Consider the following 10,655-nt stretch of genomic DNA (forward strand, 5'->3'; position numbering starts at 1 on the left):
TAGTGAAGTCTTTAATGAATCTGCGGTAGTATCCAGCAAGCCCCAGGAACGCCCTTAGTTCCCTTAGATTGGCGAGCGTGGGCCACTTCTGCACGGCAGCTACTTTCTCCGCAGTGGGGTGCACCCCTGCACTGGACACAGTGTGCCCCAGATATTCAATTTCTCGTTTGAAGAGACGACACTTACGAGGCTTAATTTTCAGGCCGTGCCTTTGTAGCCGTTCTAACACTTGTTCCAATCGGCGGAGATGATCCTCAAACGTAGACGAATAGATAATTATATCATCCAGATATATTAAAGTGGCTTTAAAGTTGAGGTCCCCCAAGCATCTCTCCATCAGCCGTTGGAAGGTTCCTGGCGCATTTGTTAGTCCGAACGGCATTCGATTGAACTCAAACAGGCCCATAGGGAGAACAAAAGCTGTCTTCGGACGATCCTTCTCAGCTACTGGGACCTGCCAATAGCCACTGGCCAGGTCGAGGGAGGAGAAGAATTTGGCGCTCCCTAGTGCAGATAGAGACTCTTCGATTCGGGGGAGTGAATAGGAGTCCCGTACTGTACAGACATTCAGCTTTCGATAGTCTACGCAGAATCTCAGGGTACCATCCTTCTTTCGGACCAGCAAGATCGGAGCTGCCCAGGGGCTCTGGCTTTCACGGATCACACCATTCCGCAACATGTGGGCCAACAGCTCTTTCACCTCCTGGTACATTTGAGGCGGAATCTGCCGATATCTCTCTCGGATGGGAGCAGTATTTCCGGTGGGTATTTCGTACACCCAAAATCATCTTCATGCTGTGCAAACACTCCCTGATATCGCTGTAGAAGTTGTTTGATCTGCCTTACTTGTCCAGCAGAAAACACAGTCAGGTTAGCCTCCATTTCTTCCAGGAGGTGGCGTCCAGCCAACGGTTCTCTTCCATGCTCCTGGCTATTGAGGGACACCTCTAGGGTCCATGGCTTTCCTTCCACAGGTGCCAGCCCTATAGCGTCAGCTCTAGTAAGGGCCTCTGGCATTATGCACACTCGCGCCACCTCTTGTCGGGGCAACAACTGTAAACTTGTGCCACTTAAATTGATGCAGCGCACGGGAACTCGACCGTGCCGCACGGTGGCCAGAGTTCGAGCAATCAGGAGTCCAGAGGGCGCTTCTTCTCCCTCCATTGGTTCAATTTGAATGTCCACGCCCTCTAAGGACACATGTGCCAACACCGGCAAAGTGAGTACAGTCTGTCCCACCGGCAGTGTCATTGTGGCTTCGGGCGGTATCGATACCTTACCAAGGTACTGGGAGGTAGTGGGCAACTTTTGAATCTGACTGACCCGCACGAGGTGCTGGAACACTCTCTTGTTAGCTGGGTCTCAAGTGGCGCGGGTCCAGTTGTTTTTGCTACAGCCCTCAGCCAGGAACTGTCTGACTTCTTTCAGCACATTCATGCCCAGGGTTACAATGGGCCCATCGCCTCCGGACCCTGTGGTCAGTACGATCCCTTTTCGACCGAAGTCCTTTCCACATGCCCGCACGGACATCCATACTACTCCCGCTACTGGGATAGGTAGTTGATTAGCTGCCACCAGTTTGACAGTTGGTTCCCAGCAGGAACGAGCGACTTCAGGAATGTGACTTTGGAAGTACGTCTCAGTCATAGTGGTCACTTGAGACCCGGTGTCCATTAAACAGCGGGTCCGCTGTCCATTGAATTCAGCCCAGATAATGGGCCTCTCGGAGACAATGTCTTCAGAGCTCCCTCTTCTACTCTCTGAGGCTCGAGACCCCACGGTATGCTCCACAACCGTGGGGCATTTTAGTTTAACGGCTGTCCCCTCCTCCTCCTTTCTCGGTTGGGACAGTCTTTGGAGATATGCCCCCTACCTCCGCAGGTCCAGCACTCCGGTCCTCGTTCTGCTGGTAGGTCGGGTACATGTCGTGCTGGGGCCGGATAGGAACGTCTTTCTCGTTCTGGTCTCCGTCCGCGTTGAGCAGTACAGTCCATCGGCAAGGGGGCAGTAGGAGTCTTCCTAATAGCATTCAGCTCACCCCGAATGTCTCGAATTTCCTGACGTATTTCCCGTACCCAATCAGGCTCTTTGTTGGTGAATCCAGGAGCAATTGCCTCATGACTTCTAACTGTGGCTTTGAGAACAGGAACTTCTCTCTCCAGGACTCTAGCTTCAGCCCCTACCTCCAGGAAGCCCATATCAGGGCTCAATCGCAGCCGCTCCTTCAGGATCTGCCTCAGGGAAGGGTCTTTCAAGCCAGCAATCAGTTGGTCACGCAACACCTCATCCAATGGTCCCAGTCCTCGGTTTCCATCTCGAGTTTTCTTAGTGATATGGGCCGTCACTTCCTGTAATGCATTAACATACTGATTCACTGTCTCATTTTCCCCTTGGACCCGCTGAAACAACCGTAAGCGCAAGTGTCCCAAATCTGTAGTGCCACCGTGCATGTCCTCTAGAATTTTTATCACTTTATCCACGGTGTCACGGTCCCCAGGTGGGCGGTACATCACAGTCTGTCGGGCCTCTCCATCAAGGGTTAGGAGGGCCAGCTCCGCCTGGGCTAGAGGGTCAAGGGGATACATACGTAGCATACTTCTCAGTCTTTCTGCCCAGTCCCACAGCGACATGCCATACCCTGTAAACTTGGGAAGATGGCTGAGCATAGCCCCCAGGGGTATATGGCCCCGGCCGGACCCAGCCACAGACTGATCTGCCATCTCTGCGTCTGAATGTTGCATCCTGCCGACTACGCCAAATGTAATGCAGGTGCCGGAATGCAACACACGAGACACAAGGCGAGAACAGTCAGAGATGATTGTAAACAGTTTTATACAACAGGTATTCTGAAACAAGGGATTAGCAACAAGGGTAATGAACAGTGGTTTGAAATATCAGCAAAATACGAAATTTCTCAAAGTAAGGCGCAGTCTCTTAAAGTAAGGCGCAGTCTCTCAAAGTAAGGTGATGCCCTCAATCATGGGAGACACCACGCAAGTTCTTTAACTGTGCATTTGGCCCTAGCGGGGGTCACCGGTTATTCCCGCTAGGCCGTGAGTCTCTTCCGGATAAATTCAATTAGATCACGTTGTGCTACTTTAGCCCTAACCGTTCCTCTCCCAACCTGAGTACATAAACCCAATTGTCCCCGGTTCCGTGGGTGAACAGTGGAAGTGACGGCCCTGCTCACGTATGCTGCTCCTCTGCTTCTGCTGGCGTGACTTTCCTGGGGCAACCGTCTCTCAACTCCTCTCTGCTTGGCCGTTGGAGGCAGTCTCTCGAGCCTTGGATAGGAGGGGTCTAGGCCTCGTCTGTCGGCGGGCGACGTCGGGTTCCGCGAACTCACTCAGCACCGCGATCAGGTTCCTAGTCCCCTCAGCAGGCACAGCACTCGGGTCACAACTGTGAGGGATCTGGAGCTCTTTTACCGGTGCCCGGCTGGAGCACCTCTCAGGCCTCTGGATTTGGCCTGTCACGCGGGGTTTCTCAGGACGCAGGGAGCACGTCTGCTCCTTTCTGCTACTTGATGCCAAAGACCCCTCAGGTTTGGCGCGCTGGCCTCTTATCTCCTGGAACTCCTTCCTGGAAGTCACCTGATCGGGTCCAGCGTCTGAACCTGCCCTCCCTGCAACTTCCCTTGCATATTTTGGTTCCGCTTGACTGTATCTGGCCAGTAGATGGCAGTCTCGCTCCATCCTTGAAACGTCATGTTGAAGTCCTTTTACAAACTTTCTTGCCTGTTCTACACGGACACTGCTCCTGGCTGTGACAACAGAGGCTCGGTTTTCTCTAAAGCCGAACTCCCAGTGGCAATCGTGTGGGCACTGCTCCTAAGTTTACGTCATTTTGCGGGACCCCCTTCCTGACCATGACATAAACTTATGTCAAATGTCGTGAAGGATTAAATCTAATGCGACCCGTGAGCCATGTATGCAAATAGAAAAGATTCCAATTTGCTTCAGTTTTGCATCCGTGTCTCATGGATCTGTTGCTAAGTATCTAACCTTTAATAAAAATATGTGACCTTCCAAGGGTTTTTTTTATTGGCAGCATGGTGGCTCTGTGGTTTGCATTGCTACTTGGCAGCACTGGGATCCTGGGTTTAAATCCCACCAAGTACAACATCTGCAAGGAGTTTGTATGTTCTCCCTGTATTTGTGTGGATTTCCTTCCACACTCTGAGGACATACTAATAGGAAATTTAAATTTTGAATCCCAATGGGGACAACAATGCTGATATCTGTAAAGTGATGTGGATTAGCTTGTTAATCTATTATCATGCATAATAAATAAGTAAATATTGAGAAAAGAATTGGTCAATCTTTTTCAAATGGTAACACACCGATCGATGTGTGAATCTAGTCTCAAGGAACTTTCTGTTTTAACATGGCTTCCAATTAACATTAATTTGCCACTTTGTAGTGTTGTCATGGAAAATCCTTTTTTATTATTACGAACATGTAGGGATCTGCGATGATGAACTGGATTTTGGAGGAAAACCCATCTGTAACATTTTGTCATGACTTGTTATGTTTGTTGCAGAAAAAGCAGAGAGCTGAAGATGAAAATAAGAAGTTGAAGGAAGAGAACCAGATACTGCTGAAGATGATGGGCCAGTTGAGTGGCTAAGACTCTAACCCTCATTAGCTAGTCAGCTTACTGTTTATCATCAAGTGAGAAATAAACTGATGTATTTTCTCACCAAACAGTCAGCTATATGAATGAACGATGAATGAGTAGTTCATCCACAAGTTACTTACCCGCAAAGCAATCAGAGACTGTAGTGAGATAATGAAGCTGGAAACTTTGGGTAAGAAGCAGGTTTAGAATGTAACAAGGTGAAGCTTATTGGCAAACTTCAGAAGTTTCTGGTTTAAGTCAGGGGGAACAAATAAACAGTGCAGTGAAAAACATAATCCAACAAGTAGTGGCATATGGCTACATTATCAATCACTTACTAGAGTAGATTTCACTTCTCGAATCCCCACAATGTTTAGGGTAGCAACCGAGTTGCGTAGTCACTAGTTCTCCTTCCCAGATTTTTCCTGCGCAGAGACTACAATGAACTACAACACAGCATCAACAACTTGGGGAAGCCTGTGGTCCAGATCCCTGCACAGCGGGTGGCCAGGATCACCAATGTTCAGGAAGTTAGCTGATGGAATCCAAGTCTCTTCTCTTCGTTCCTAGTTCCTGTCGATCCTAGTCTCTTCTCTTCGAAGTCTTCGTTTTCTTGATCAGCAGTGGTTTTCGAAGTTCGTCCTCCACCAATTATAATACTAAATTAAGGACGACGCCTGAATTATTGTGTGATTTGCCACTTCAGCATCTAATATGAGTTTTTCTTCATGTAGTATTTAATCTTGATAGAATATATAAAGGCTAATTTTCCCTATAATTGTAGGATAGGTTTTGAGCTGAAAGGGGGTTGTTAAATATGTAAAATCTTTCAACTTTCCATATGCATCCTATATAACAGACAGATTGTCAAGCCACTAAATAAAAGAGCAACTTCTGCCCTACTACACTCTGCCAGGCCATGTCTCCGCCTGTTACTCATGTAATACTGTACTTTCCCTATGGCAGCCATCTTGTTATTCTCAGGAGTATTTAGAAGCCAGGCTTACAGTCATCACTCATTCGGCAGACCAGTATAATTTGTGAAAAAGGTATCTATAGTGAGACCATCCCTAAATATTATTGTAGCTCCCCTTCACTCATGGCTGTCTGTGAGCACTTTGTGTGGAAAATCATCTGTAGACAAAAGTCTTATATCTAAAGATTGAGAAATTTATCAAACATTGGGCAAAACTTTGATAAATTTGGAGAAAATAATGGCAAAGTGTTAAGAATTCATCTCATGATAAATTGCTGAGTTAATTTTTATTATAATTTAATTTTAGTTAATAGCATTTTTACCTTCTACTGGACTTGCCTTTTTAATTAGACTGATATTAAACTTTTGGACTATTGTTAGGATGAATTATAAATGTATGATTGGTGGTTGTTCCATTCTTGGGACCCCACCAAACAGCAGAACAGAGGACAAGTGGCTCCTTCTCTGCCATAGTGGTCCAAGTCTCTTTTATTGGGGGGCCCCAATGAGCAAACAAGGTGCTTTTATTGAAGACTGCCTAAAATTGGCAAATGACAGGGGCCCTTTCTTGCTTATTTCCAAGGGCCTATTCTTCTATAAATTTCAGCCATGCCTACACAGTGATGTCTATATGCGTATGACCACTCTGATTTGGTTAAACTTATGGGGAAACAGAAGGTGAGATTGTTAAAGGTTATTGTATGACATAAGAATTAATGACATATAGCCATATTTATTATGGTACCTTGAAAGAATCTGATTATAGGATGTACCCCAAATGACCAAAAGCTTATATTAGAATGAAAGGCATGTTAGTGGATTTGTTGGGTTTGGCATTTCGGCACAATTGTGCACTGTTTTCTGCATGACATAAAAAAATTGTAGAGAGAAACTGTCTCAGTTGTTATGGGACACCAGATATCCCATATGGAAAACCGACTTCTACATTATGGCTGTATAACACTATAGTTTTACAAAAGGACCATAATGACTAGTGAAGTAACTTGAAACTCGCTAGCCCCAATGCAAGATCTCCAATAGAGCCCTAAGTTATCACAGGTCTTTAATAATATTCTCATGTGGTACAAAGGGACCTTTTGGGCCAAGTGTGACTACAAATCCACCATCGGCTATAGTTAGGCTTCTAAGAGTGTCGCTATCAGAAAAGATGGAACATTACAATTCTCGCAGAAAGAGCCGAGAGATATAGTTTTGGCATGGATATCAATAGACCATTCCCTATTCTCAAAAGTGCATTCACACTGAACACTGACAGACACTGTATGTGGAAATGAATCTTCATAAGAAAATGTATCGCTTACACCTTCTCCTACAGCAAAGGTATGGGTAAAAATATGTGGATATATAACAACACAAAAAAAATAAATAGTCTGTCCTCATTGCCATTGATCAGACACTCTGAAGAAGGGAAACACCCCAAAACACTTTAGTCTGTGATCAAATAAAAGACTTAATCCTAGTTATCCATCTGTGATTGTTCTTGATCCCTGTTGGTGGTTTTTCTTCTTGTGCCAATTCAAAAATGGCTTATTGTTATGAGTTGTCTTTGAATCTTTGGAATTGTTTAAAAGTGTTCATTAAAGGCTCGGTACAAAAGAGATTATTATACTAGATCATTAGGAAGAACCAAAATTCTTTGAAAAGTCTGGAAAGTGTCTTGCAGAAGTTACACTTGAAATATGTTTTGTGCAAAAGATTTTCCTGCGAAGTCAAAATACTATAAAAATAGAAGTGTTAATATTTTATTTTTCATGAATTAACAAGATACAAAGTGAATGAACAAAATACAAAGGACTCATGCAGATGACTGTATTTTCGGTCTGAGTGCGATCCGATAAAACATTGGATCGCACTCGGTCTAATGTTATTCTATGGGGTCGTGTATATGTCCCAAAAATATCGCAGCATGCCTGATTTGCATCCGATATTCAGCTCGCACTCAGTCATACAAGTCAATGAGTCTGTGGAAAAAATCGGATTGCACTTGGATGTCATCCAAGTGTGATCCAATTGTCATGAATTGACAGAATGGAGAATATGGAGACATTTTTTTCCATCTTCTCCACATCTGAGAAAATCAGCTCAAATTGTGATCAAAGTGTGATTATCATAATCTGACCGATGAGAGAAAATGGAGTTGTTTGAACCTAGCCTACATCAAATCAATAATCGGTGTGACTGCCTTTTGCCTTCAAAACAACATCAAAACATCCATTTTTCTATGTACTCTTGTCACTTGCAGAAGGGTTTCAAGGGAACTGAACAGGGAGGTTGTTCCAAACACCTTGGAGAACTAACCACAGATCTTCTGTGGATGTTGCTTGTGAAAATCCATCTGTCTCTTCATGTCACCCCAGACAGATTCAACATTGTTGAGATCAGGGCTTTGTGGGGCCATATTATCACTTCCAGAACTCATTTATGATATTGGCTGTATGTTTGGGGTCAATGTATTACTGAAGAATAAACTTGGATCCAATCAGATGCCTCCCTGATGGTTTTGTGAAGTTTCTTTTAACCATTACCCATATATAAATATATATGGATGAACTAAATTGCTAAAACAATATTATATATCGGTTAAACAATACTTAACGTAAAAACAAATAAAACAAAATATCTTAATTTCTCCATTCAACACTCTCAGTAATAATGATTCATATTCATAAATCTAGCTAGATTCAGGTCTAGACATTTGAGAGATCATTGAACTTCCATACAAGCTGATTTGTTACTAACAGTCCTCCTTAGAAAATGTGCGCTTTTGGAATAATTCACAAGTTATCCTACTTAATATAATTGTCAATGATTGAGTAATTTTAGGGGCTAACTTCTAAATTTGGGGCTTTTGTGCAGAAGATTGGAAAACCTACCAAGTAATGTTGGACTAGTCTTTTTATGGTCACATACAAAATGCTAATGTTTACTAATTATTTTCCCCACTTGTTCATATTGAGCATTGAATGGAAGTGCTAATTTTTAAGTTTGCTCTTCGTTTCCAGTTGGACTTTGTTTTGAGATTTTCTTTAGTTTTTTTTCCCCATGTACTAAGGTTTTAATGTACTGTATAGAGAACAAATAACAAACATTACGGCAACTTTATCATAAGCACCCATTTAAGAGGAAGTGTTGCTTAATGAATACATATTTGTTATATACAATATAATATTTGTGATTTGTGAAATGCAGAAAAAAACAATTAAAATGAATTTTCTGCAAAGAAGAAAGACCAACAAATATGTAAGATATAAACTCAATAAAATGCCATATAAATGTAATGATAATCATATTATAAAACAGACACAATAAAAATACATTTATGATAAGTAATAGTAATATAATAAGGGGACAATTCCACCCTCCTATTGGCCAAAACGATACAAATATATAATGGACTACAGGAATGATCACAGAATACACTGGACACTAAGGAGCCAACTCATCAAATCCTCTTCTCAAGAAAACTGTTACAGAAAATGCATAGTTGGGCAAAAATGTTGAAAACTGGGTAAGGTTTGGCAGAAGAGAGCCCTGTGCGTTTATTGAAATATCTTATGTACAGTATTTAACCCGTTTAATCCCGAAGGTTTTTTGCACCTTAATGATCAGACCAATTTTTACAATTCTGACCACTATCAATTTATGTGGTAATAGCACTAGAACACTTCAACGGATCCCACTAATTCTCAGAATGTTTTTTCATGCCATTTTGTACTTCATCATAGTGGTAAAAAAAATTGATATGACTTGCGTTTATTCGTGAAAAAAAAGGACATTTTTGCGAAAATTTTTAACATTTTGCAATTTTTAAACTTTGAATTCTTATGCCCTTAAATCAGAGAGTTATGTCACACAAAAGAGTAAATAAATAACATTTCCCACATGTCTACTTTATATCAGCACAATGTTTGAAACAATTTTTTGTTAGTGCGCTATAAGGGTTAACAGTTGACCAGCGATTTCTCATTTTTCCAACAAAATTTACAAAACCATTTTTTTAGGGACCACATCACATTTGAAGTGATTTTGAGGGGTCTATATGACAGAGAATGCCCAAAAGTGACACCATTCTAAAAACTGAACCCCTTGAGTTGCTCAAAACCACGTTCAAGAAGTTTATTAACCCTTCAGGTGCTTCACAGGAATTTTTGGAATGTGGAAGAAAAAAATGAACATTTAACTTTTTTCACAAAAATTTTATTTAGAACCAATTTTTTTTCATTTTTGCAAGGGTACAAGAAAAAAATGGACCCCAAAATTTGTTGTGCAATTTCTTCTGCGCACGTCAATACCCAATATGTGGGGGAAAAAACTGTTTAGGCTTACGGCAGGGCTTGGAAGAGAAGGAGTGCCATTTGACTTTTTGAACACAAGTAACACCATTGTGTAAACTAGACCTCCCACGGAAGTTATCCAGATGTGTGGTGAGCATCTTGAACCCCCAGGTGCTTCACAGAAGTTTATAACATTGAGCCATGAAAAGAAAAATTTCACATATTTCCCACAAAAATGTTTTTTAGCTCAAAATTTTTCATTTTCATAAGGGTAAATGGAGAAAATTGCAGTTAACAATTTGTTGTGCAATTTCTCCTGAGTATGCCGATACCCAATATGTGGAGGAAAACTACTGTTGGGAGCACTAACCATCGGCAAGTGTGCTAGTGACATGTCTTTTCACTGACACTTTGCTCTATACGGACTTGGAGGCGTTTTGGGACTGCTAGCCCACAAATCCTATCTACAGGGTGGGCCATTTATAAGGATACACCTAAATTAAATGGGAATGGTTGGTAATATCAACTTCCTGTTTGTGGCACATTAGTATATGGGAGTGGGAAAACTTTTCCAGATGGGTGGTGACTAGTGTTGAGCGATACCTTCCGATATCAGGAAATATCGGATTGGATCGGGCCGATACCCAAAAAGTATCGGATATCGCCGATTCCGATACCGGAAACCAATGCAAGTCAATGGGACACAAATATCGGAATGAAAATAAACCCTTTCTTTCCTTGTAGGTTAATTCTACATGAAGGAA

The 10,655-nt window shown here is 42.4% G+C and overlaps 1 protein-coding gene across 3 annotated transcripts in view; it reads left to right on the forward strand.

The window, feature by feature from the left end:
* LOC141173687 (PRKC apoptosis WT1 regulator protein-like) overlaps positions 1-8,075 on the forward strand; it is a 177,778-nt gene extending 169,703 nt beyond the window's left edge. For 2 of the 3 annotated variants that reach the window (XM_073658017.1, XM_073658018.1), the window contains one exon: positions 4,543-8,075. In XM_073658017.1, the coding sequence (XP_073514118.1) occupies positions 4,543-4,629 (87 nt within the window). In that variant the 3' untranslated portion in view covers positions 4,630-8,075. The remainder of the gene's footprint in view (positions 1-4,542) is intronic. The other variant, XM_073658016.1, reaches the window with a different exon arrangement.
* The last annotated feature ends 2,580 nt before the right edge of the window (positions 8,076-10,655 follow it).

The sequence above is a fragment of the Phyllobates terribilis genome, unplaced genomic scaffold (assembly GCF_046119375.1).
Source record: "Phyllobates terribilis strain yellow unplaced genomic scaffold, ASM4611937v1 Scaffold_13__5_contigs__length_258822181, whole genome shotgun sequence".
NCBI classification, from domain to species: domain Eukaryota; kingdom Metazoa; phylum Chordata; class Amphibia; order Anura; family Dendrobatidae; genus Phyllobates; species Phyllobates terribilis.